Here is a 27,642-nt window from a genome sequence, read left to right as displayed (position 1 = left end):
TACTTCCGTTTGATTTGTCGATAGTAACATTCTCGCAAGCTAATTGGATAGTTTGACGTCAATTGAATGACGAACACGGACGTGCAAGGGAAACAAGCAACACTGGTGAGAAACGTGGGTAAACTATTGTATATATTCAGCTCTGTGTTGTCAGTGTGCGGTTAGAAATGTGTTCTCAGTCCTGCTTCGGTTTAGAGGACCTTATAGCAGGTCTGTCATGTAAATAGAGAGCCTTCTTCTATCGTAGCGACCTCTGCTGAAGGCATTATAGACTGCCAGCTAACGCTAGCAAAGAGTGCCACTTCTCAGTGAACATGTCACTGTTTCACACTTTCAAAGAACATAGTTCTGTTATAGATTACTTAATTTGATGTTACTGTCAGCCTCACTTGGTTCTGATATGTTTTGCATTACATTTTATTAATGTGTAATAATGCATAATAAGACTTTGTCCCGATGTCTATATTGATTTAACATTATTTATTACAATGTAACAGTGTGTGTGTGTGTGTGTGTGTGTGTGTGTGTGTGTGTGTGTGTGTGTGTTCAACGTGATGTGAAACGATGGCGATCTTGTGTTTTGTGTGTTCACGTTGGTTATATGTTGTTCTGTTATAAAACCACTAGATGGTGCACGAGGTCATGTATTATAAGGTGATCAATCTTAGTCGAGCCACACAGCAACAACAACAACAACAACAACAACATAGAGTGTCTGTAGGGGATTAACGCATCAGCCGAAGGCTAGATATTTTATATCAATCTCACGACCTGATAAAGAAGTAATTGGAATTGATAACTTGTCAGATCAGGCAGGAAGTAATAGATCAATAACTTTCAAATAGGACTAACCTTTTTTATTTGGAAAAAAGTCTCTTAAAATAAAAGTTAAAACAAATCAAATTATTCAGAATTTAAATCTCAGATGTGATCAAACACACTCCAATAACAGTCCCATGTAAGCCTGTAAGTGTCTGCATTTAAAAAGGTCATTCCTGACTTAACTTTACTTAACTTACTTTTCAACTTTACAATGCCACGACTGGTAGTGTATTATTACCACTAATACCTCACATGTTGTCTCTTTTCAGTACTTTGCCTCCCAGCTTCACAACCACTTTTCTGCTGGTGAAGCTGATCAATCATAGCTTCTCTCTTTTATCCGTGTATGTGTTTTACACAGTGTACAACAGACTGATGGCTGCCTCGAGGAAACTGGCGTCTTTCCGTCTGCCTCCCTTGCCTACAGTCGGTGAGCTCATAAAGCTCTACAACCTGCGAGCTGAGAAACAGCTCTCCCAGAACTTTCTGTTGGACTTGAAGCTCACCGGTCAGTCTGCCTCACACCTTTCCTTTTTTTCCATTTTCTTTTCACTCTGTCTGCAGTGCACCAACACCTGCAAGCTCCTGCTCTCCCCCCCCTGTCTGCACTTGTGGCACAGTGTGTGGTGTGTGTTTTGTCAGTTTACTTGATTGCACGGCTTCACATGTCCTTGTCTCAAGACATTGAAAACGACGAGCTCTTCGATGTGAGGGAGGTTGAGTACATCTCCTGCTAATGTGAAAGGACTGAGTCAATTGTTTACAGCCGTTTGCAGAGCTTCAGCCTTAATATAATTATCAGTGATGCAGTGCAGGTCTGATCTGCTTTCTTGTCCTTGGGCAAGGTGACTGTTAGATTAATGTATCTCTGCATCGCACAGAGGCAGACATATATTGCCACATAACACGCTATTAATCTCAATTTAGATACCCGACATTCAGATCCAGACATCTGATAGAATGTAGTTTGATTTATACGATGCATTTTCTGAAGTTAGTATTTACTGTTGTATTCAAAGCTATTAATGAAACACACTCCTGAGTCAGCTGTCCATCTCCATCTTTTCAGACAAAATAGTGCGTCAGGCAGGAAGTTTGAGTGATGCCCACGTGTGCGAGGTGGGTCCTGGACCTGGAGGTCTCACCCGCTCCATCCTTAATGCCGGGGCGAGAGATGTGCTTGTAGTGGAGAAAGACACACGCTTCATCCCAGGGCTTAAGGTAAACGTAACCGCCACAGCTGTATAGGTACATGCGTGGTCTTACCAAGGTCATTAAGCAGAGAAAAGCTCAGACACATTCGCCATTGCATCGACTTGAAGCTTCAGCATCATGACACACCTGTATCATTTTTTTTTTCTCTCTTATTTTACTTCACATCCTTGTTCACAGCTCTTGTCTGAAGCAGCACCTGGGAAGTTGAGGATTGTCCATGGAGACATTCTCACCTTCAGAATGGACCGAGCATTTCCAGTCAATATCTCAAAGCCATGGGAGGAAGGTGAGAAAAACCGAAGTGTTGAAAAAGCTGATGCTGTTGATGGGTGCACTGAATTAACAGAACCCAAATGTGTGTGTGTGTGTGTGTGTGTGTGTGTGTGTGACTTTACAGATCAACCAAACCTTCACATCATAGGGAATCTTCCATTCAGTGTCTCCACGCCCCTCATCATTAAATGGCTGGAGAACATAGCTGACAGAACGGGGCCGTTTGTCTTCGGACGCACCCGACTCACACTCACGTTCCAGAAGGAGGTGGCAGAGGTGGGTGACACGGCGACATGGGTCGACATTGATCATGTCCTCTACAGCTGCCCAGAATCGTTTCATAAACCTGAAAAGAACGTTTTCATACACTGAAAAAAGTGTGGGTGTAAATTGGTTAACAAACCTGATCTAACACTTTCTCAAGAGGTCTAAACATGTTGTTTTATTGCTGTGCACCTTTGTTTAGAAAGGAAAATATAGAGTCAAATTTTTTTTTTTTTTTAAATTTCAATTAAATAGGAATTCCTTGATGCATATTAACAATTCACAAAACGAAGCGTGTTTATCATTAAGGCTGCACAAGTCGTTCACAGTACTCTTTCTGTGAACGACTTGCGCCTTACTGATGTTTGCTTAATTGATTAAACTATTAATTACACATTAAAACCTAATTAGGATTCACTTATGTGCTCATTATGCTCCAATTTTGGTCCTGTTAAAATGCTAACAAGGCGGTTTCATTACGGCTTAGAGTATATGACCTCGAGACATACCCTCGCCGTAGATGCATCACTAATTTCAAGTGTGTTGCTTCTTCCTTCCAGAGGTTAACAGCCAGCACAGGCAGCAGACAGAGAAGCCGTCTTTCTGTCATGGCTCAGTATCTCTGCACAGTCCACAACTGTTTCACCATCCCCGGGCGAGCCTTTGTCCCCAAACCAGAGGTAGGATTGAACTTTTATCATGAATTCTGTCCTGTCGACCATTTCAGATTAAAAATAGATCAATAAGGTAATGATGTAGGCACACGTGGCAACAATAACGAGTTGGTTATTTTGTTCATGAACGTTTTTTTATTTTATTCATGTGCTCAGACTGAGTTTCTTTTCAAAGTGGTCCAAAGTCAACAAACTATCTTTTTTTTTCTTCTAATTATTTTTTCCGGCTTTTTCTGCCTTTATTTGAGAGAAAGTGAAAAGAGACAGAAATCGGGGGAGAGAGGGGAATTACATGCGGAAAGGGCCTCAGGCTGGAGTCGAACCCGGGCTGCCCGCGTGAGGACTATTAGCCCTCTATACATGGTGACACGAGCGCTGCCACTGCATTACAGGCACTCAGCAAACTAACTTACACTTTTGCTGTGCACTTCCTGGAGCTATTCTATTGCTTATTCTTCCGTGTTGCCCTCTATACTGTCTGTAGCCCAAACATGTTCACCATCTGCAGCTGGTTCTGACCTAACGGTGAAACTCTCAGAATACTTCAGGCAAAGTTTTTCCTCGGTTAAAAAAAAAAAAAAGTTGAAATTTCATCCTGTTAGAATAAAATGAACAGATAACCGAGCTACTGTTTTCTGTTTTTACTCGACTTCATGATTAGATTTAGATCACCTAATCTGTGCTCCTCCTCTAGTCCCATGATCCCATCTGACTCCGTCGCCCTCACTCATCCCTCCCTCACTCTCCTCTCGCTTTAAGGCTTCATTAGGGCTGTGTTGAATCAGTGTTGTGTCTGTTCTGTCTTTGGCCCCTCTCTAGGTCGTAATGATGCCTGGTGGGTATTTGAGATGTGGCACGATCACACTGTGCTTTGTAATGAGGACCTAGCTTTTCTTTTTTTTTTTAAGGACCAATTTCTCTCTCTCTCTCTGTCTCTCTCTCTGCGATGTTCAGCTCTTGTCATGTATCACTGGCTAAAGAAAAGCGGTCACTCTTATGTAACATGAAACTTTCTTTAATTCTTGGGGTAAAGATTTATGGGAGGACCAGGAGGTGCATTAAAAAATTGAAACACTGCTGTGAAATTTGAAATGTGAGTGCTGGCTAATAGACAGCTGCTCTGAGATCTATTTGGAGATTTGCAGACGCTCGACTCATTTGGAAGACTCAGGAGCTCTCTCCTACATCTTTGTACAAACGAAAGCGTGTTTTCCTTTTTCCCGAATTAAAGGATAGGTGTTACGTGGATGTCAGAGATGGACTGTTGGTCCCATGAAAACGCTGCAGCTCCCCACTATTGGTAAATCTTTAATCTCCTGCGTGGCGTAAAAGTCAGCAGAGTGAACGAGACCTGGGCTGATTGTTCATTCTCTCAGAAGAAATGGCTCCCGATGATTATTTCATCATACTCGGCTGCCTTCCTGTGCATTTTCTTCCTCCTCAAGTTTCTCATTTTCGTGTACATATATATTAAAATACGGCATTAAGGATATCAGCAGGCTTGCCTGTGCGGCAGATCTACACACGTGTGTGCACGCCTGCTTTCTAGCCTACACATGGAGCATAAATGTGAGCAAAGTGGACCCGCTGCATACATGCGCATGCTTTGCAGATGAATCAGCACCTCCCACATGTCCACACAGGCCATCTATCCCCCCCACTAAATGTTTTAATGGGCACTTGGTCGGACTGATATCATTAGGAGAGATGATGGTGCTTTGATGAGCTCGCCTGGCGCTGCTGGTGTCCTATAAAAGATCAGAGAGAGCATAGAGTAATTAATGCTCTCTGCATTGTCCAGGCCCCTTTTTACTAGTATGTCATGTCGTATAATTCATAAAAAAAAAAAAAAAAAAAAAACTCACACAAGAGTAATTACGCAGAACGTGCATAAACAATAAAAATGTCCTGCCTGATTTACTGAACAGCATCAAAGGCTGGTAGGAAGAGAGGTGGGAGGTTGTGACACACAGGAATAAGCACCTCAAGCTAAAGCAGTGGTCTGTCTGCAACACTGAGCATGGAAAGAGAAATATTGGGATACGACACTTTCACATTCAATAAAATGCTCAAAGCAGAGACATCCTAAAGCTGCATCTTAGAACTGCGTATGGCTAAATAAATCCCTTTTAAAGGTCCCAAATTCTGCTTCTTCTGGTTTTATTTGCTCTTTAGTGTGTTTTTCAGGTGTCTATCTGTCTATGTCAAAGCTGTGTTTGTTCTCTTGTTTTGAAAAGTGTGCGTAACACTGCCTCCTACTATAGCCAATAAGTTGCGAGTGTGCACTTCTTCCTTTGATGCCTTTGACATCACCTGATTGAGCTCAACCGTTTTTTTTTTTTTTGCCATCGTTCAGCTCATCTCTATCACACCTGAACCTGCAGCTCTGTGTTCTGTTCAGTCATAAATGTACAAAATAGTTTTAAAAACGTCAACGAAAATACAATGCTACCGGTTTGTCAGCAGTTTGTCGAAGTCAATCGTCCCACATCTCCAACGGCCACGTATCCCACAACCCGGGCCAACAAAACACGCAGCAGCAGGTGCTATAACGCACATATGGCAATTTAGTGGAGTGTAAAAACCATCTGAAGTGCAACAAACAGCTCGGCACAGAAACGCAGGGAAAATTGCTGAACCTTTCCAAACATGCACGGTTGAACACAAGGAGGGGAGGGGGGGGAGTTTCCAGTTGATTTGAACATGTAGGATCTGGCCAGTGCAGGCGAAAGGGATAATGAGAAGGGGAAATGTTGAATCCATTTTAGATTAGCAGCTGCTGGAGCTCGTATTGACGTGGGCTGTGAGGATCGGCTCTTATCTATTGCCGTTTAATCTGTCCGTCTTGTTCTTCTCGCCCCTGGACTGCACCTCTCTCTCATGTCACATTGAGTGACTGAGATTGTCCTTGAAGGTTTCTGAGAGAGGCGATTGGCTTGCTTCGATGGTGGTTCCCCCCCAGGCTCACAGCGCACTGGGTTTGTCCTGCTGCGGATCACACCTGCCTCCTTTTTCTTATTAGTCGCTCTCAGCCTGTTAATTCTCACATAGACAGACGGGATTGATTGACTGATCCTCAAATGGGTTCTGTCCTTCACAGCTTTACCTGAAATACCTCTTTTAAGAAAGCAAACGAAAAAAGGGAAAGGCGCTTTATGGTTGCTTCAGGCGTGATTACACATTTCTAATTTGTATTCCGTTCAGGGGTCAAGGACTTTTAGAGTGCATACTGCCATCGAGCGTGCGACGAACATCCACTGATCCGGTTTCATCTTCACTGCCTCTTTACATAGAAAACAACTGATTAGCAAAGAGCAGAGTGCGTCTTGACTTGCTCATCCACCTCTTTGCTTTCCCGGCTGAATGTGATTAAAATCAACTCCTGTCCTTCACAGTCAGGTCTTTAAGTTGCGTGATAGATGCTTCATCACGAGCAACCCGCTGTTCCTTCAGGAGAGCTACTATAGAGCGCCACATCGTGCTAAGAGCTGTGTCGTTCATTAGAAAAGAGTGAGGAGGAAAAGGAGGAGACAGAGAGATGATAGAGGTGAAAGCAAAACCATAAGAGAAAATGAGTTGGAGAAAGAAAATTGGAAAGAGGGAAAATTGAGTCCGACAACTCGGTGGGAGATGACAATAAAAATAAAAGATGGATGAAGCACGAGGCAATGAGAAGTGACTGAAAACGCAGCCAGATAAAAGCAAAAGTGAAAGTTCGAATCAACAACAGAGGCTGGGAAAAAAAAGGATTTAAACCCCACAAAAGCACCTCCACGAGTAAAGCTCGCTGAAAGACGGCTTCATGACAGAGATCGATCTGAAAGGAGAGTGAGGCGTACCTCCAGCAGATGGTTGTCTGAGCCCGTCGTCAGCCCGCTCTGAGTAATGGCTGCATCAGCCATCAACCCGCCAGCTAACTGAGCCTCACAGGACGAGAGCCCTACAGATGTTCGCCTTGTACGCCGTCGCCGACCACGAGCAGAGGCCAGATGAGCGGAGCATAAATTAAATGTGTTGACGCTGCATTAAGCATCCATTACGGCTCGTAGTTGTCAGAGACGGCTTTGACCTGCATCCAAAAAGTGACATTTTAACGTCCTCTTGTATTTCTTTCCACGGTTTAAGTATCAGCAAGCTTTTCAGCTATCAAATGAATGATATCCTTCGAATGCAGGGGGTGTTTCAGTGTCGACTGTGACTCACCTCAGTGCATTGTAATGCAGTGGCAGGCTCTATGATGGATATCTTGCCTGTGACCTGAAGTGGCCCAGCTCTCGCCTCAACAGTACGAATGAGAATGGGTCCCAAAGCCCACTCTGCTTTCTCACCTCCCATCACACTCCACACGCTCACAATTCATCAAGGCATATTCCTGTCCTGCAATCGGGGTCAAACGTGGTATCAAGAGTATCCAGAAAGTTGTTTCAATGACTCGTGCCAGCGCTGTGAACGCCTGAAGGCTTGGTCTCAATACATCACAGAGCCAAGGTAAAGAAGGGCTAAAAATACCCCACCCACCCCCCCAATCTCTTCTCTTTAATAAAAAAAAAAAAAAAATGCAGAGGTTGGCGGAGTTAGCTTACGAACATCTCCAGAGATCTATTGCTCTTCCTAACAAGAAACTGTGCCGGGGTTAGCTCAGAGTCAGCGATCACAGTTCAGCAAATTCAGCTCTGTTTAGTTAGCGAGCTCGCCTCGAGAATACGCAGGTGATGTTGAGCAGAATTGCTAAAACCCTGGCTACATACCAAGAACAGAAAGTCATCTTCGGTCACAGTGCTTTGAAGCGCTAATAACCAATGAAGTGAGTGGTGGGGGGGGGGGGGCTCCACCACAATTGAAGTCATCAATCTGTAAGCTATTAACATGACGGGTTGTTTGAGTGCTGTAATTTCTACTTCATGCATCGTGATTTCATGACTTAATCTCAGGATTTGAAGAGGGGCTGAAGGTGGGGGCTGGATTTAGTGGGAGTGTTCAGAAGATTCTGGACAGGTGGGAGTAAAACAGGCCGGATTAATGAAGTTGATTCAGCGGGGGGGGGTGGAGTTCAACAGCTGCATCAACCTTTCTGTCCATGTTAGACACTGCTACAGCTTCACCGTGTTTTTGTGCCCAATTTACACATCGCTTTAAAACAATAATCTTTACACCTTTAAGCCATTTAGCCTTCCTCACCTCAAGCGTACAGAATCTCTTCCCTGCCACGCGTCTCCCGCCCCCCACCATGCTCAAAAATGAAATATTAACGGGCCTCCTTTGAACTGTCAGAGTGTATTGTTTTCCTTCCACGCGCTCCTTTTGTCATCTCCACAGCTTTAACTGCCTCCCTCAGCAGTAAACTGCTCAGCCAAGGTCGTTGCTGTTATTCCCCAGCCTCACATGCACACTGGGACTGGAGCCGAGGCGCTCCACAGCAGAAGGAAGGTCATCCTCCCTCGGCGCTGATGACCACATTATATCTCCAGAATTGAGCGTCATGAGAATAACGGCGGTCCAAAACAAGGAACGGCACATTAAGCGCGCCGATATACTTGAGCGATTCGGGCGCTCGCTAGCTTCTGAGCGATGTGTGGAGCAAAAAGGAGTTTTGGTAAATGATTCGCCCTGACTGTCCTTCTCCTCCGCCGGCTTTGTGTCATCAGAAAACCTGGAGGATTGCATTTCCGCTCCTCACTTGGCCTAATTGTCTTTTGCATTTCTCTTTCCTTGTGGTTGATCTTTGGAAAGGTCATTCGCCAGTCAAAAAGGTCAATAAAACAATCAGTGCACTTTGAAGAGGCGGCGAGGTTCAAAGAGAAGCCTGACGCACGATTAACCCCTGCCTCAAATTGACGGGCGATCAGCTCCCCTCATCGAAGCGCACATTCCAGATCTGTCATAGCGGCAACTGGAGGTGAAAGCCTTTGATGGGAAATGTAGGTTAAATACACAGAGGAGCAGATCTTATTAGCAGTTCCCCACGAGAGGAGCCGGTATTTGATGTGCTCTCTTGTTGCATAAGCGAGAGGAGTGGGAGAACGGAGAGGGAGACTTGAATAATCCATGTTTGCTTCGTGAACGCTCTCCTCCTCACCCAGTCGGTGTCGACGAGGCTCCAATCAGCCGTAATGAGATCCCAAATTCTCTCGGAAAGAAACCATTCAACAAGCGCTCCATAGGAAGTTCGGAGGCTTCGTGCCGAGGAAAATAAAAGTGGGGAAAACAAAACAGCGGTGTTTGTGCCGTGGAACAGGCTCTGCTAACGGCTAAGGACAACACGCTAACATGTGCAAACTTTGAGGTCTCGTTTTTTTTTTTCTTGCAGCGCTTTGATTCAAAAATGGAAAAAAAAAAAAAAGGACTTGAGCTTGTATCGAGCTTTTCTAGTCTTCGGACTACTCAAAGCGCTTTCCCATGCAGTAACTAATTCATACGTCCCTGACGCAGCAGGGGGAGCAAGTTAAGTTTCTTGCTCAAGGACACATATGCTCACAGGAGCTGGGGATCGAACCCTCGACCTTTCGATTGAGAGACGACGACTCTACCAACTGAGACAGGCCGACCCGTAAGAAAAAGAAAAATTAGATTTGTTCAAAGTTTCTGTAAAGCGCCCACCCAACAGAAAAGACTGAGAATTACTGCCACCGAAAAAAGATTCTGAAAATGAATTATCTCGATCGTTTGAGATGATTGTTTTTAGTTGATCATCTCATCGTCTGAATGCTCGAATAGTCCCATTACCTTATGATCGAGTATTCGCTGGTTTCACATCATTTTCGCTCTAAAAAAGAAGATGTCGGGTGGCGCCGATAGCGCAGCGGCAGCGCGCGCACCATGTTGCGAGGCTTTGCTCCTCGCGCGGGCAGCCCGGGTTCGCGTCCGGCCTGTGGCCACTTTCCCGCATGTCTCTCCCCACTCTCTCCCTGTTTCCGACTCTATCCACTGTCCTATCAATAAAGGCAAAAAGGCCAAAAATAAACCTTAAAAAAAAAAAAAAAAAAGAAGATGTCGGATACAGGAGTTTGTCCACTGTTTCCCTCATCAGAACTGCCTGTCTTTAGGACAGCAAACTTAAAATCCCAGTCCTGAAAGAAATGATAATTGATGGTAACTCATGACTCTGTAGAGAGAGAGCTGTCCACTCTTCCACCTTCACCTTCTTCTTCTTCTTCTTCGTCTTTTCCACTCTCGTCGCTCTTGAGAGCCGTTATGGTGGCTTGTCCATACTCCGCTTCGACAAACGCCATCAGCTCGCGGAAGCTTTCTCCGCCCTCGCAAATGAAAGGGAGCATTTCTCTCGTCACGGTCATTTTATTTGTAGCTTGTCTGGACATCAGGGGCTAATCTTTGCCGCTGTGTTTACGTTACGATGACGTGCACGGACAGGGTTAGCACAAGACGGCCTGTTGTTTCTCCTTGTGCGTGAACCTCGTGTGGTTAATGTGTTCACACATTGAAGTAGTATTTACATGAAATGCAAACTCATCAATTTCACATATCTTACACTTCACTTTATTGTCGTCGTCTTGTCTTTTGAGAGTTACCGTAGTTGCCATGAAGCAGTTGTTGTTGCTGTTAATCCTGCTCGCTACGCCCGCTGAGTGCATGTTGGAGAAAGCTGAAATCAGAGCTGGAGAAGTTACACCTCCGTGTGCTGCGTCTCTACACTTTACTACAGTTTATTCATTTAGACAAAGCCAGGAAGTTCAGTTTAGTGCTAACTAAACTACAGCAGCTGATAAGAACAGGTGAAGGAGTAACGAAGCCATCACGACGAGGACCCAGGTCAGGCCTGTATCTGCACCCTCTTTTAGTCTCAGATGCACCCCGGGTCATTTTGTTCTAGAAACTGTCTTGGACTAAGTACTGGAGCTGAGCCCGTCCATATCGACTCATCACTCTGCTCTACTTGTCAAAGTTGGATTATCAGGAAATCATTTTGACAGAAATCACTTCAGTCATAGAATCTTGTGAGACATTTTGGAAACAGTTTCCATTTGACAGCAAACAAAGTTGTTTTAAGTCATTGTTGGAATACGTCTCATATTGCTGTTTAGCAGCTTGTAACTCATCACTAAGTGTTTACAATGTGAAATAACCTAATATGTGCTTATTGTAGCTAAACCAGTGTATGTTCATGTAAATGATCCAGTGCAGCTGTCGGCTGTTCAGCACTTATGTAAATGCCTATTAAACACAACCTCTTACTGTTTGTTGTTGTCCCTCTGTGGTCTTTAATGTAGTCAACAGCTTTACATGTTGTCTGTGTCAGATGTAACACGAGACTGAGACACCTTAAAATTCCCTCAGCCTCCCAGGAGTGTTGTTTATGTTATATTCATGTATTAGCCTATATGCTATAATGAGAAGAGATGCAATCACTGGAGGAGGCTATGCTGAAGGTGTGATATTACAGGAAGGAGGTACTTCACCAAAACCCATTTGCACGTCGTCATGTTTTATGGATGCACATCGTATTCCTGGTTCTGCGTGTTGTACGAGCAGTCTGCAGACTCTCAGCACAGCCTGGACCATCCAACAATCTGTATGATGTATGATCCTTATCAGCCACACACAACAGGCTTTATTCAGCAGCATGTTGCTTTCACAAAATAGTTTTATTGGTAAAAAATAGAACTACTTGCACAAGCACATCGAGACAACTGTATCAGAACTTGTGAACTGTTCATCATCACAAATTTGCTCTGGCAAAGTAAGAAGTGCTAAAGCATCCACAAAAATAAGCTGCTATTATCAAAATGATAAATCACTGTCTCGATACAGGATATGCAGGAGAGTTGTAACTCTTTAGACTTTTAGGACCTCGTCACTTTTGCACTCTGGCCATTAATAAGCTAATGAAATCGCGTGCTCATGATCAAACGCACAGCCACAAAAAAAAAAGAGACATTTCTAGGTTCTACTTCCCACCTGAATCCTATCGGACAGAAATTGTTCCCTTTTTTTTTTCTTTTTTTTTCTCCAGAGTGCCAGTAGTGTGTTTTATTTGTACTGGTCCAGGAAACCTGGAATGCTCAGCCATTTGAAACAAACTGCTGTCAGAGTAACACAAGTAAAGGTGCATTGCGTAGTCTTCTTATAAAGAAGATATGATATGAACATGAAACTGTGTTTTATATTGAAACAATCAGAGGGAATCCTGATCCCTCGATAAAAACAAACACATCAAAAGGCCAGATACTTGTGTACAGTTTTCACAGACTTACAGTAAATCAGAATTCCTGAAACAAATACTTTTTTTTTTTTTTTCAATTTAAAATACAACACTTGTGTCTTTCAATTCTTCATGCCCAGTGACGTCTTGCTGTGCTTTGAAATGAGGAATAAAGGAGGATTTAAAATAACCCTCGAAAGCTGCACTGGTCTGTACACAAGCATCTAGTTGACTTGAGACTTAGTCTGGCAGAACAAATCACAAATCCATAAAACATTTGCGAATGTATAATTCATGTACAAACAACGCAATAAAAAAATAAACCGAAAGAACTCCACTTCGTATTAAAACGTGTCATCATGAGACGATTTGGCACATTCTCAAACACATATCGTGTCAGTATTAGTTGATGACATGGCACATTCTTTACTTAGTTTATTGCATTGGTTATGGTGCCTGGGCAGTGAGTTATTGTCAGGAGGCCAGTTCTGTCTGTGCTGGTCGAGATGGCTGAGTCGGGGTGGGGTGGAAACCTGGCCCTAGAGGGCTGCCAGGGCCGGCAGTGATGCCCACAGAGAAGGCCCGTGGCGTGCCAGCAGCCGCCTGCAGGTGGCGAGCTGGGCCAAGCCATCTGCTCTCCCACAGGACGCTGCATGTTTGTGAGAGTGAAGGAGAGAACGTGCAGTTCTATACATCACTGCCAATGCCTGTTTCAAGCACAAAAAACAATCTTCCTCCAACGTCCTTCCTACTAAAGAGCAGACATGCTCTGCTGCATGGCTGTGTGGAAGTGTAACAGTGCTACGACACATGAGGGAGCAGGCGGGAGTTTTGTTTATGTGTGCATGCGTGCAGGGTGACCATGCTTTCAACATACATCAGCTTTCTGATGAAGGAGACAGAAGGGGCGGGTAAATAGGAAGGAGAATGTAAAAAAAACCCAAAGTCTTACACTGTCAAGTGGTTGCAGTCTGAGAAACTGAGACGTTTTGCAGGTGCAGACTGGTAGCATATGCGCACTGCTGACGCACTTGGAATACAAGTCACATATGGAGAATGACTCAAGCCTTTTTTAGCCGCCTGCCACCCAGCTACCCAGTGGACCATAACTCTAGAAGCTTCTCCTTTTCTGCTTCGTTTTTTGCCTCTCAGCCTCTGCACCATTAAACATCTCTCCATCCCTGTGAGACCTACTTGCATGGTGTAGACACTATAGCAGCGGGCAGAAAAAAAAAGCATCTCCCACAACCTCTGACATCGTAACAGGGATGCAGGATCATGTTAGAGGCTAATAAAGGGGGATTAGAGGAAGCAGTGTGTGCAGAGGTTCTGATTTAAGCTTATGGAGCCATGGCTTTAGAAAAAAAAAAAGCCCCCCCCCCCCTCCTTAAACAACTCCACATCCGCAAACTGACAAACACATACCCCCAGACAATAAAGACATTTGAATGCTGAATTCTGTTTCCATGGCAGTGTGGAGGAGGATGACAGGAGTGAAAAGCACATGCAAAACGTTGGCATGACTGACTGTTTACTGTGTGTGTACCAAAACACACGAGAGCATGAGAAAATGTGTCTGCGTGCATGTCTGAGGGCGTGCAGGAATTGGTGGAAGGATGTGGAGCTGCTTCTTACATGCATCTTTTTTTTTTTTTTTTTGCACGTAAGTATTATAAGCAGCATATCAGATAGTCAAGGATTGAATTCCTTTCAGTTTATTACTCTCCATCTCATCGCTTATTCCCACCTGCAGAGAGAAAGAGAGGCAGGCAAGTGTTTGTCTGCTCTCTCTGCCTCTTATCCAGCCAAGTAGCCCACATCTACTCCTCCTGACAGACCTCTTTGAACAGTTACAGCAGGGTAATGTTACTACAGCTTTTCAGGCACAGGCATTTTGTGGCCATGTCTCAGTCTTCTACCAGGCATTCCGCTGTATTAATACACAGACAGGCTCCACACAGCATGCTTTAGAGGCAAAATATCAACATCATTCTAGTAGCTAAAAAATATGACCATTTATTTCAATTCCACGTAGCATTCTAGTGGATAAGTATAAGAAAATCTACAATGGCTTGCTATGAAAAGGTTTCCACCTACTGCACTCAGGCGATATATTGCCTATTTTGTCAATTGGGAAGTGTTCCAAACGATTGTAAATAGCAGCTAAATGATTGCTTTTTTCCTCCTTTCAATTCAAACCTTTGGCGACGAAAAAAAAAAAAAAAAAAAATCTACACGGAAGCCTTTCTTATTTGCTTAATCCGTTCCCCGGGGAACTCTTTCTGTGATTTACTGATGAAGGATGTCTGCATTTGGTTAGCGGCTCCCTTGGATGCTGCAGCACCTTATCCTGGCTCCTTGCACATTCACATTGTTTGTTCCAAGGCGCTGCTCAGGGAATACCTCCACTGCTTGTGCTTGCAAAACAGAAAAAGGTAGAAGAGCAAGAAAGAGGAGGAGGGGGGGGGGGGGGGAGAAAGGGAAAATGAATTCAAAGTTGTTGCCCTCCTTTTTCATTTCTTTCTCCTCCTCCGTCTGGAGAAGAGCCTGGAGTGGAGCATACGCCGTGATGGTTTCCCCTCAGGCTCGTCTCCTTTTAGCCGTAGCATACACAGCACTGTTTTATTACACATAGTCCTGCAGGCTGTAGCCAGTCTTATTGTCTAATGGAGAGAGAGAACAGTACTGGTGCTGGAGCTCCTGCTGCTGCTGAAGCAGCTGTTGCTGTTGCTGCTGCTGAAGCAGCAATTTGTCAGGGGGAGGGAGCAGGACCAGGTCTTGTGGGCCATGCCTCTTCCCCGAGCAGGACATACAGAAGATGGACCCCCCGACAAAGAGGAATCCTGCTGAAACAAAGGCCACATACACTGCTCCCCCAGGCTCAAACTTATTGCTCTCGGGCACACTTGAGTCCAGGAAGTTGGTGATAACCTCGTTGGTAAACCAGGACGCAGGCACCAGACACAGAAAACCTGCAGCCACAAAACAGGCACCACTGGCGATCGCAGCGTGCCGCTTGGAGCGCCGTCCGCCCCCCCAACGTGTGCATTTTAGTCCCAAGGATGCAAGGCAGAGACCCATGGCAGCCAGCACGCAGCAGAGTACCATGGTGGTGCGGGCAGTCTGCAAGTACGCAGGTAGTGAAAGCACTGAATACTTAAGCGTGCAACTGAACATGCCTGTGCTGTACCATGTGCAGTCCATCCACAGACCCTGCATCTGGGAGATCGCCGTGATGATGTTGGAGCCCACATCTGCGCTGACCTTCCAGTTGGGCAGCAGAGTAGCCACCATGGCACCCATGATACCCAGCAGTGCTAGGACAAATCCAAATATCTGCATGCCCGTGGATGCCATGCTCCTTCTTCAGGTTAATGATGATGCTGCTGCTGCCGCCGCCTCTGCCGTTTTCCTCGCCAGGCTGCATTCACCCAGCGCCAGCCAGGCTCCTTGACCCCACTGCCCAGCCGCCTCCTCCTTCCCTTTTGTGGTTTACCAGCTGCCGGTCAAATCTCCAGCACCTCAGCTCCTCAGCGGTTGTTCCACTGTGCTGGAGGAGAGAGACGAAAAGGAGAAATTGAACTGAGTGGGTCCTCTTGCTCTCCCTTCTTCCTCCCCCTCATTCACCTCTCGCAAGCCCAGACTTTTCTGGCTGGAAACAAAGGGCAGTGAGAAGCACGAGCGATAAGAGCTGGCTCTGGCTGATACAGTAAGTAAGCAAAACACTGGGGTTGTTTGCATGTCTGCATTTTCTATAGGCTGCCTTCTCCTTTTCCCTACTGGAGCCTCATAGAGCTGTTATTGGAGAGGGAGAAATGAATTTGTGGTATTTGCAATGCTCAATAGCTATGTGGACTTAAAGCTGCAGTGCCCTTACCCCCCTCATTCACTCAATATATTCTACCACTTTGGTTTCAGTGCTGTTTGCTCAATAACTGAGCGGACTGTTAAAGGTAGTTAACAGTTACACGTTTTCTTCAGGTAAAATATTCCTTAAATTCAGCCAGCCGCTAGAATTCAACTTTGTTTATGTACCTGCTCGTTTTATTGCTACGGAGACTTCCTGGCGGCGCATCGTGGACTCTCCTGTTAAATAATTAGGTCGTCCAAGCATTGAATGAATAATCTCGAATCTCAGTCTAAGTGTTTGCTGTTGTTTTCTGGTCCTCCTCGGAGGGGGAAAGCGATGTTGAAATAATCCCTTACCCCGGCTGGTGCAGAGCTGGCGCTGACGCGTCACGTTGTTCGCAGTGGTCCCTGTAAACACACACACAGTCACACACACAGAGACAGTCTGCCTGTGAGGGGGCGAGCAGGAGAACACAGCCCGGACCGCGGACCCATTGAAGCCATCCATTTCCTTAGCAACAGCGTATCAAAGGACATCCCAGCGCCGTGGACCACACAGGCTTGGCCGGAGCCTGTGCGAAATAACCGGAGAGCTCCGCTGTCTCCCTCTCTCTCTCTCTCTCTCTCTCTCTCTCTCTCTCTCTCTCTCTCTCTCTCTCTCTCTCTCTCTCTCCTCCCTCCTCTCTCTCTCTCTCTCCCTGCTCGTTTGCTCTCCCACTCGCTCTCTCTTTTTTTTTTTTTTTTTTTTTGGCGCGCGCACGTGTGTGTGAGTGTAGATGTGTGTGTGCTGGAGAATAAAAGCCTCTGCCTCACAACTACTTAATAAACGCTTATACCTCACTGTACCGTACCAAACTGCTCCTGTAAATGACAGCCAATAACCGAGCCCCTTACCCAAACAGTAACAGATTGCTTTATTCTTTTGCAACGTTTAAAATAACAGAACTTGGTTTTATTTGTAATTTACGAATCCTAATTGTTCACCCTTAAACCTAAGCTCTAAGAATTGAAATAATCATCATGAATCCTCTTAGACAAACAATACAAAAATATTTTTGCCTACCTTGTTTGTTTGTCTTTTGTGTTTCTCTCTCAATAATTTATGCCATGAAATGATTCAAGGTTAAATAACTTTCCTATTTTATTTTAAACCTATACGAAAACACTGCACAGTCAGCAAGGTATTGACCATTAACTGAAAACTGCAATGCCATTTTTTATACTGTAAAGTAGAGTTAGGCTATTTTCTTGTCTTTCTTTCTTTGTTTTTAACGGAAGCATTGAATTGTAAATGTCTGAAATATATGATGGTACATTGTGAATATCAACCTTCCCCTCATGTGAAGCTGAAATAGGAACATTTTCACCTAAAATAATATAAATGCAGGACATTTAGCAGAGCAGCATCTGTTGCTCAAATAGGTGGAAGTTGTCTTTATTGAATGTGACTTTATTTTCCTTATAAGGCGTTATTCTTATTGTAGCTTTAGCTATCACAAAATAGTTTCCATCCACCCCTCAACTGCGTTGAACTGCTCCGAAATCACAAAACCGTCCTGCTGTTGTTAAAAGATAAGAAAGAGCCAGGATGCAAAGTCTAGATTAGATTTCCAAACAGCCCCATCACACAACTGGGAAGGGTAATCTAATTAAGACAGACAAAAAAAAAACCTGCTATCACCACACAAGCTGGTCAGTCTCAGTGTTCTCCGAAAGCTTTGTTTGTTATTGTGTTGGTCCAGAGGCCAGAGGAGCATGTGTACCCCACCTTTCCAAAACTGACCGTCCCTGGGGCATCATCTCCATCAGGCATCAGTCAGCAGGAGTCTAAAATTCACAGCTGCTACCCTGTCTCCGCCTGTCTTTCCTCTTCTCTATTTAGAGGACACACAACAAGGGGTGGGAGTGGCTCGTTCGGCCTTGACTCATGAATGACAAAGAGGACAAAATGATAAGAGTGAGAAAAAAATCCAAAGGGCTAATAGGGCGGTTACCCTTGGAAACACAGATGTATATCGCTTATATTTTGCTGCATAGGCAAATTTTAAAAAAAAACAGCCAGCTGTGGGAAAACACTTCACCTTCCCCTCTACAGTGAAACAGCCAGGCATTGACAACAGTGATATGTAGCTATTACGTGTAGATTGGTTGGTAGCAATTGATTTGTTTAGCTATTGATCTGTTGGTTTAATATGGCCCAGTGCTCCCTTCTATCCGACATTGTATTTCCCATAAACCACCCCGAAGAGACCCTTTTCTTAAAATGAGATCTGGCCACAATGCAGGGATGGTGCATGCCACATTACCTCCAGTGGGATGTCGGTGACAATCTTCAGAACGACATTCTCCGGGCTCCTTGTGGGATACCGCTGCAGACGGAAGAAACAGTTTTCCAGTTTTCTACACACTTAGTACAGTATGCCGTGTGACCTGTCTCCTTCTAACAGATGAGATCTTAAGTGCTGATGCTGGTGTTGTTCTGTGGGGAGTGAGATAAATAAATAAATAGACTATAGAGAGGTAGTGGAGAAAAAAAAAAGTAAGGAGAGAAGAGCAGATCATGGTGAACATACACCCGGTGAGTGCAGATGTGTGACGCTGTGATGTGTGAAGATATCGCTGACTATTATAAGCGTGGTCCCCTTTATTTTATCACCTCACAGCAGAGCTCTCAAGCCTCTCCGCAGCATAGCTCGAAGGCACAGTCGGACCAGCCGTGCGCTGGTGCCCACACGAAAGGGCTTTTATCATTCAATTTGCATTTTTCCTCTTTTATGTCCTCCCTTGCGTAATTGGTTTTCTTGCTCATCGTCTTACAGAAACGGTTTGTACACTGCAGAGATGCAAGGTGTCGTGTGATAGCTGTGATGTCACTGTCAATGCCCTCTCGTTTTTGCGAGCAGACTCGGTTCAGTATACATGAAATGTGTAAACCTCCTGTAATACAAAACACTTCTGACAGCTTGTAAAATAACCGTCGAGAATAATGAGGCTCTTCAGCTTACATAATGAAGTCAGATTCCCACGTGAACAATGGGGAATGGCATTTGTGACTTTTTAAATATCCCATCAAAAGTATTTTTACCATGTTGTCCTTTTTTTTGTTTTTCCACTGGGATAATATATTTCACATTTTTGGCAAAGTTCAATTTTTTTTCTATGACGAAATCATCTCTCCATGGAGCTGTTCTTGACTAGGGCTTCAGTCTTGGATGTCCTGTTTGCATGCCATGGGCGATTTCATGGGAAGTGCGCTGGGCTGCCTGCACAGGAAGCCAAAGCCCTTCCTCCTAAAACCCCTCGAGCTACATCAGCCATGTCTATTCAGCAGCATTGACTGCTGCCTTCTCCTCTCTGCTCGGCTCTCGGCTGTCTCTTTCCACTGGTGTGATGGAGGGTGTCTTCCTAAAGTATTGTCATGATTAATGCAGCTCGTCCCTCTTGGTTGGAGGATCTTGGTGAGCTTTCTTTCTCGTTTTTTTTTCTTCCCCTGGATGTGTACGACTTCCTTCTATCCCCCTGCTATTATGTAATCACAAGTGTTGGTCGTTCAGGTAGCACAGTAGCTGTTTCCCTACGGGCCACTGCCATCTCATCTTGGTTACGCTTAGAGGGACATGACAGATTGCCGCTCACACGACATTGGGCAGGAACTCACCAAGAAAGAGACGTCAAAGATGAAAACATGGACTGGTGAACTGGAGAAACCACAGGGCAAAGCTGGAGTGATAGAGAGCCATGGGAAGGTCAAACACCTGAAACAAAAGGTCTGTTAATATAGATGTGAGGCTTTTGTACCCAAATGGGAGAGAAAAGGTTTGAGGCTGCAGAAAAAAGTAGACGTGTGACTTTGAGATAGTGATCTCCCGTATTTTGCCCTTTTCCAAATGCTCCAAGGGGAATAACGAGAATAGGACCTTCTTTGGAGAAAAGCCAGGGCTTGCTTGATGAGATCAGTTATTTTAGCTCATGTAGGGGAAGAAGAAAGCTCCCAGTGTTTTTAAATGTTTGAAGCCTTTTGATGCCAGAGGTTTTTTTTTTTTTTCATGACGTAAAGTAAACATCCTCACTAAACAATCACATTCAGACACCAAAGCTGTAGCAATAAATCCCTGTGTTTTTCACTGCTGGATTGGACAGTTGGTTTAAGTCTACAAGGAATAATTATAAGCACAGCATTTCTTTGCTCGGTGTTTATGATGCTTGCCACCACCTTGTAAATAAAAGACCCAGGGGATGGGGGTTGAGCAAAAGGGGAGGTATTAAGCTTGTCAAATAGGGCCACTAAGTCAGCCTGCTACTCCAGTTCAGGATCTCCTAGCAGATGCAAAGTATTTTAGGGCTTTAGGGGGGGGGGGGCTGCGGGGTGAAGGCATGTTCATAGCACCTCAATGCAGGGCCCAGGTGACGGCAGTGTGATTTAAGACAGAGTTTCCTTGCATGTTGAGGTTATCAGGCGAAGGATTAATGGCGGGGAGCGGCGTATATTCCAGCGGTGCTACCCAGTGAAGCCGTGTAGCAAGGCCATACATAAATCATAGCAGCAAAGTGACTTGGACAAGCTGATGGCTGCAATGCTGCTGGCTGTATAGTCCCAATATCGACTTCTCCCCGTGCTCCTCTCTTAAATCATGAAGTGAGGAATATAAATAGCCTAATTATTCCAGCAGAGAGTGAAATTAAAGACATTTCTGTTTTATTGCGTCTGCCGAACAGATGGTAGTCTGGTTTTGCATCACCAAAACTCAGATGGAAGTTTTTTTTGTTTTTTTTTGCAACCCACAGCAAATCCAAAACCAAAAATCCTTACATGGTGATGAGACAGGTGGAAGAAGCAGGTTCTCATCGTACAAGTCGAAAAACTAAATAATGCAGCCTCTCAACACCCTTGCCAACACCTGCGAGGTTGCTTTTCTATTTAAAATGCATCATTTCAACAAAAAGGTTCACTGTATTAATAATAGACTCATCAAGCAGACGCCCAGACCATAACTGACACTTCATAAAAAACGCCACCATTCAATGTTTGAATCTGACAAACAAGACGAACCTGAACATTAAAAATGTAGCATGAGATTCTCTTCACAGCTGTACTCCACATGCACTTCAGAGCTGCTACTCATGATTCCTTTTTTTTTGCATGTTAAACTATCAAACGTTGAATCCAGAAGTTATGAAGCATTATCTGCACTATTACTCCAATTTGTCCTCAGGGGGTTAAGAGAATCCCCACCACTGCTGTCCTATTAAACAGCACTGCAGCAGGAAGCATGCTGTCTCTGGAAACAGGAGGCTCTGTACACGTGTAAAACAGTGGTAGTGCTTTGGTCTCCCAAACCCTCCCTCTGTTGTTCACAGAAATGGGAAATCCAAGCCACTCGGGGGAAATCCTTTGCGTGTCTTTGGACCACTTTTGTTTTACTCCCCTAATTAACAACACCATTCCCAAGAAAGCAAAAAAGGAAGCTGTGAATGAGAGTGAGTCACACAATCCACAAATACAAAGATGCATGAGGAGGAGCTCTGCTGGGCATGTACTCTGAGCTTCTGAGCTTGTACATCCTTCATCAAATAACTAGTCTATTTCACTTCAGAGTTCTCAGGGTGCTCTCTTTCAGATTGGCACTTTCTATTCATATATGTTTATTTTCTGTTGCTGTGCAAAGACTCCGATTTTGTCAAGTACAAGTCTCAAAAAGCCCATGTGGGAAATGAAATGAATTATTATTAAGATTCACACTGCTGAATTCCTCCTGCAAGGCTCATTGTCGGTCTGCTCAGCCAGCCTGAGCACAGTCCTTCTCTGTGCTGTGAGAATATTACCAACTATGGAAGACAGACAGCCGACTGCTCTGCTCGGCTGCCCGTTGTCTGGCCATGTGATTGGTCTGCACACAGTATCTCTCTTGTTGTGCTGCAGCTCTTAAAGCTATGAGTTGCAGGACTTAGCAGCATCATGTGAAACTCCCTTGAAAGATAACGGCTTCCAGTGTGCATCACACACACAGAATGATGTTTTTTTTGTTCTTTTGATCCCATCATGGCGTCTAGATGGTGAAGACAGTGGATAATCCTTTATAGAGGAACAAGCAATAGACTAAAAGATTGTATATACAGCATGCTTTGACGCTTATGAGGAGGAGATCTGAGCAGGAAGACTCTGACATGATCACAGCTTAGGGCTGACATAGGATGATAAGCATGAAAGCAGATCTGAAGGTTACAAACCAGCACAGCCTTCGAAGGTCCGTTACCGTCAGTGGATAAAAGAGAAGAAGGAGAGAATCAAACGTGTTGGCTATACAGATTAAAAAAACCAACAAAAAAAACCCAACTAAACTTCCCATTTAGAATAGACAAACATTTTCCTCCAACTCATCTTCAACACTGATTACTGATGATGAAAGTGTGACAACTAGCAAACAAACAAGCAGAGAGGTTTGCTAAAATAGTTAGCCTAAAAACCGCAAAGTAAATTGTTGAAAGGGATAGCTTGAATTAATGAAAAAACTAAAATAAATGTACGTGTTTGATAGTTTAAGTAATGGAAGAAGTCATTTTTAACATTTAATTTTTTGGAATAATATTGGATAGTTTAAAATAGTTAGCCAAACGCAGCGTATGGCTGAAATACATAGCTTAAAGCAACGATACAACTGTTTAAATACTGTGCTAAAAGCTTGAAGTTACCTGTTGAATTGACACAAAAGTAATCAATGGCTGTTTCAAATGAATTCTTTTATGTTACACAATTAATGTTGCAGTGCATTTTATGTTGTGTAATGAATACACAGAATTAGCTAAAATAATTAGCCATTAATTTAAATTATTACCCAAGTGTAGCCTAGCGGTTATATGACTTTTTTTTATTATTGTTATCATTTTATTTTTTTTCACTGTATTGACCCCATCAGAAATTAGGTGTTTACTCTCTGGTGAACATCAACACACACATAGGCTGAAATATACTCGTGCACTAACAGGATCCTATAAAAATGCACTGAGGGAGACGTCAGAGGAGCTGTCACCGACAGGTGCTCCAGGGTTGGGGTGGGGGGGGGGGGGTTCAGTCTTGCTCAAGGGCACCCCAGCCCCACCCAAGTGCTCAGAAAGTGGTCCGGCACCTCTCCAACTACCAGACAGCTTTCCAGCTTTGGTCTGCACCGGGACTTGAATTGGGGACCCTCAGGTTTCCCAACCCAAGTCCCACTACAAACTGAGCTACTGCCGCCTCGGCTTGCTTCATGTAGTGCCTTTAGCACTTTTTTTAATTTATTTATTTATTTTTTTTTAAAGTTTTGTTTTCGGCCTTTTTGCCTTTATTGATAGAGGAGGACAGTGGATAGAGTCGGAGAGGGGGAGAGAGAGTGGGGAGAGATATGCGGGAGATGGGCCACAGGCCGGACGCGAACCCGGGCCGCCCGCGCGCGAGGACTGAGCCTCAATACATGGGGTCGCGCGCACTGCCGCTGCGCCACCGGCGACCCCGCCTTTAGCACTTTAGATTAGATTAGATTAAACTCCACAGTATAAAATGTCAACCAAAAGTAACAAATAGTTTGAATAGGTTGCTAGAAATAATGGCTAAAAGGCTGGTGCAGTAAACAAAAAGTAATTAATAACTGTTGAAAATGCCAATACTGATGGATAAACAGTTGGTATGTGACAGGAAAAGTAATTGAAAAATAGTGGTTTAATTAATCCTGCAGCCTAAAGCTCAGTTAGTAACAATCACAAGATAGATTTTACTCGTAGTTTTAACAGAGCTTTCTTTAATGTTTTGTTGTTTTTTCCTCAGGAGTTGAAAGCAGATGGACATGAATCAGTCAGAGTGCCTCACGACTTGAGCTCTGTCGCTGCCTAACATCGCCATTTCTTGACCAATCCAAATTCCATTGCTTTGATCCTCAGTGGGAAAGGTAGAGAGGGAAAGACAGCAGTGAGGAGCTCTCAGTTATTGTGCAACTCAGGGTTGATGCAGCTGCAGGAAGACAGACAGGAGAGAGAGAGAGAGAGAGAGAGAGACTTGGTTTCTATGGTCCATCGCACAGGTGTTACTGTAGCAACGTGAACTGCTTTGCCAGCCAGCCATGCTGCGTCATCTTATTTTCTGCCTTTTCTTTTTTTCATTCATCCAAGTGTGTTGATCCATCTACCTCTCTCTCTCTCTCTCTCTCTCTTTGTCCAGCTTTGTTTCTCTCTTGCCATTTGTCAGGCAACCTTTATCTGCAGCCTTTTTCCTCCACACTTTACAGTCTCCTTTCTCGTCAGTCCTACTGCTCTTTTTTCGCCACTTGTTTTTCTCATGAGCATTCTCTCTACAATTGAAATTCAAAGGTCTATGCTAACCCCGTTATTTGGTTCCTCCTGTGTCTGTGTCTGTGTGTGTGTGTGTGTGTGTCTGTGTGTGTGTGTGTGTGTGTGTGTGTGTGTAGGTGGACGTGGGAGTTGTTCACTTCACCCCTCTGGTTAAACCTCAGATCGAGCAGCCTTTCACACTGGTGGAGAAACTCGTCAGGAATGTTTTCCAGTTCCGCAGGAAGCACTGCCATAAAGGAGTAGAGTAAGCCGTATTAATCCAACTGGATGTGGCATGTAAAGCAGCTACCCTCTCTTCTCTCTCTGTTTTAGTTTTTAATCTCATCTCATCCTCATCTATCATGCTCTCCCTTCATTTTTCATTCTCTGTTTTCTGACAGCCGCGTCTTCATTTTATCATCAATTAGAACGATTTTTGATTCGCTTTTGTCACACGCGCGCTCCGCTCTGACAAAGGCACAACTGTTAAGGGCTTCCTGTATAAACTCTAAAAATCAAATCCCCCTCAGCTCTGTTTAAAACCAGTAGCAGCATACCCACACGCCCACATGCATGTGCCCATCACTCTCGTGCTTGTTAGGAAAGTGTGCTGTGTGTAGGCCCAGATAACAAAAGAACACACTGGCTGTGTGAAAGAGAGTAGCAATTATGAGTCATTGAGGTGGCATAGGAAGACGAGGCTGCATATTTTATGTAACTGCAGTGTGTCGGTGGCAGAGGCACCGAATTGAAGGGGAGGCACCAGCACCGAAGCGCCTAAAAAGCATCTGTACTGCAAAGTGCGTTCAATTGGCTACTGCTCACCAACCTGCAGAGACAGAATACAGAACGACTTCTTGTGCAGGGACACTACCTTAGAATAAATGGCTTCCTGTTTGTTTTTAATATTTTGAAAAAGAGCCTGTCAGGTAAGAGCCAGTGCATGTATTTAAATCACAGATGCCTCTTTTACATTGAAGAAGTTTGCATCTGTGTGTCAGTGTCTACGTCTCATGATTATGGAGCATGGCAGTGGAACAAATTAACAATTCATGAGCTGTTCTAGCCCTTTGTGTAATTTCAATTAACTTCACAGATTTGAAACAATTGCTGAGGGATAACTTCTTTCTGTTTGAACTCGACGGTGTTATTAATTTTGCATGATCATGACGATATCAAAGCGACTTGAGAGCTGGAATCTGTACTACTGTTTCTTTACTTCCTTTATTTTTTCGCCCTTTTTTTTTTTTTTAGAAAGTTGTTCCCTGAGGCGTGCCGCTTAGAGCTGACACAGGAGATGATGCAGAAGGCAGATGTGGACCCCACTCTACGCCCAGCAGAACTCACCATACCTCACATCAGGGCTTTAGCAGATGCCTATGCTCATCTCTGCAGCCATGAACCCAGTCTCATCAAATATGACTTCAGGGAGGAGCTCAAGATGAAACACTTCAAGCAAAGACCCACACCAACGGGCACATTTAGTAACATGACAACTGGCACACCAGAATGTCCTCAACAACCCTGCTGATAAAAAAAAAAAAAAAAGCACAGAGAAAAGTCCACTAATAGCTCCTGTTAGCACAAGGAAACAACGGTCTGCTCTTAGCTGTGCCATTTCCACCTGGCACAAGCATGAATATTTTAAATGTTGTTCCCTGCACTCAGAGAGTAAAAGGTAACTTGCTATATGTGAACTCCTTGGACTGAGCAAAAAAACCACAAGGCTTTTTTAGTGGGTTGGATCAGCTCCAAGGCCTTGTTCCAGGATTGATGATTAAAAGCAGAGTCATATATTTTGGGGAGATGAAGAATGTATGCTCATTACCCACAGTGGCTCTTTTTATGTCCCAATTCTTCCTTCAGACCCAACTTGCATAACACCTTGTCCTATGGGACCTGAAAGAAATGTCAGAATGTTTTCAGGGTGATTTAGAGTGTGGGAACAACATGGCAGAGCCACATCCAGGGCATTTTTCCATTCACTATCCACTTGTCGTTTGGGAGGCACAGACTAAAGGGAGGAGAAAAGTGGTGGGAAATTGTGAGCTTCAGGAAGACAGTCTGCAAATGAGACAAATCAAACCAAGCCAGTGACCTTAATAAATATAGATTTTGTTTATGTTCACATTGTTTGTATGTAAAAAAATGTTATGTTAATCCGACCCTTGTGTTGTTATTTCAAGTTTCATGTCAATAAAAGTGTTATCAGTTCTAAATATCCCTGTTTGAACGCTAGAACAGATTTTGGGCAGGCTGTAGCCTGCCAGTGTGGCAGATGGTATGCTGAGGTTGACTTGCCAAGGAGAGATCTCACTCAGTTTCAGTGATCAGTGGCTGTTAATCTCCGACCACGATCAGGGTTTCATCTGATCGACATGGCAGATTGTGGTTTGTGGGGCTGCAATACATGCGGCCAGTATGCTGTGTTCTTCAAAATGCTCAGTTACTCCTAATAAACATGTCGTTGCATGTTTCAAATAGCTTTTATTTTTGGGGAATTATTATAACGTAATTTAAGTTAATGACGTCACGCACAGGGGAAGTTAATTGTCACTGATGAGATGCACGTGTCAATAATTGGGGGAGGAGACATTGTCGCTGTCTACACGATAACTGACTCCAGTGATAACGCTAAGGTGAGTCACAACTAATTAAATGCCTTGTTTTATTCTAATTTTTGTTTTGTTTTTTAGTAAACAATTGTTGCGAAGGAGTGCTTTCTTTGTTGAACATTTAATTTCCTCTTTTTTTAAAAAACAAACCAAAAAAAACAAAACGCTTTTTGAAATGCGGCTGCGCTTGAATATTTTCAATACGAAAAAACAAAACACCCCGCTTATGTTTAAAAGTTCTGCAATATGAATGTTACATTAGCAACATGTTACATTAGTAAACTTGACTTATCGATAGTTATTCAAACTAATTTAAGGGTCTCTATTTGCAAAATAATGAAAGATGTAGGCCGACTATGTTACATGGAGAAAGTGAAACTTTTAAAAGCAGCCAAAGATAACTTGCATGTGTTCGATGATTCATCGAGCCTGCTCAGGTGACTGTAGTCCTCCACACCAATAATCATCTGTGGCT

The 27,642-nt window shown here is 44.0% G+C and overlaps 2 protein-coding genes across 8 annotated transcripts; one reads left to right on the top strand and one right to left on the bottom strand.

Annotated features, from left to right (window-relative positions):
- On the top strand, window positions 1-26,691 carry tfb1m (transcription factor B1, mitochondrial). 5 transcript variants are annotated; one of them, XM_079369049.1, is made up of 8 exons: window positions 1-105; window positions 1,184-1,330; window positions 1,892-2,043; window positions 2,215-2,323; window positions 2,435-2,586; window positions 3,135-3,254; window positions 24,690-24,817; window positions 25,807-26,691. In XM_079369049.1, exons 2-8 carry the CDS (start codon window positions 1,198-1,200, stop codon window positions 26,081-26,083), a joined length of 1,071 nt encoding a protein of 356 aa, XP_079225175.1. In that variant the 5' UTR covers window positions 1-105; window positions 1,184-1,197; the 3' UTR covers window positions 26,084-26,691. The 5 variants fall into 5 exon arrangements, with proteins under 5 accessions (XP_079225175.1, XP_079225174.1, XP_079225177.1 ...); XM_079369048.1 differs by having other exon boundaries at window positions 16-114; XM_079369047.1 differs by lacking the exon at window positions 1-105 and adding an exon at window positions 136-210.
- Window positions 14,406-16,971, bottom strand: LOC306840037 (claudin-20). 3 transcript variants are annotated; one of them, XM_079369055.1, is made up of 2 exons: window positions 16,612-16,971; window positions 14,406-15,955 (listed from the first exon to the last, which is right to left on the bottom strand). In XM_079369055.1, the coding sequence occupies exon 2, from the start codon at window positions 15,760-15,762 to the stop codon at window positions 15,031-15,033; it is 732 nt and encodes a 243-aa protein (XP_079225181.1). In that variant the 5' UTR covers window positions 15,763-15,955; window positions 16,612-16,971; the 3' UTR covers window positions 14,406-15,030. The 3 variants fall into 3 exon arrangements, with proteins under 3 accessions (XP_079225181.1, XP_079225182.1, XP_079225183.1); XM_079369056.1 differs by lacking the exon at window positions 16,612-16,971 and adding an exon at window positions 16,441-16,540 and having other exon boundaries at window positions 14,406-16,057; XM_079369057.1 differs by lacking the exon at window positions 16,612-16,971 and adding an exon at window positions 16,441-16,540.
- Window positions 26,692-27,642: the final 951 nt, after the last annotated feature.

The sequence above is a fragment of the Symphodus melops genome (genome assembly GCF_947650265.1).
Source record: "Symphodus melops genome assembly, chromosome: 19".
Lineage (NCBI taxonomy): Eukaryota > Metazoa > Chordata > Actinopteri > Labriformes > Labridae > Symphodus > Symphodus melops.
This window is presented reverse-complemented; position numbering and strand designations above follow the sequence as displayed.

What these genes read in the sequence shown, in the direction of transcription:
- tfb1m (XM_079369047.1), top strand. Translation starts at nt 168, where the DNA reads ATGTGTTCTCAGTCCTGCTTCGGTTTAGAGGACCTTATAGCAG. An exon ending in TTTAGAGGACCTTATAGCAG is followed by an intron (nt 211 to 1,183) that starts GTCTGTCATGTA and finishes TGTTTTACACAG; the next exon opens with TGTACAACAGACTGATGGCT. An exon ending in GCTTCATCCCAGGGCTTAAG is followed by an intron (nt 2,044 to 2,214) that starts GTAAACGTAACC and finishes CCTTGTTCACAG; the next exon opens with CTCTTGTCTGAAGCAGCACC.
- LOC306840037 (XM_079369055.1), bottom strand. Translation starts at nt 15,762, where the DNA reads ATGGCATCCACGGGCATGCAGATATTTGGATTTGTCCTAGCACTGCTG.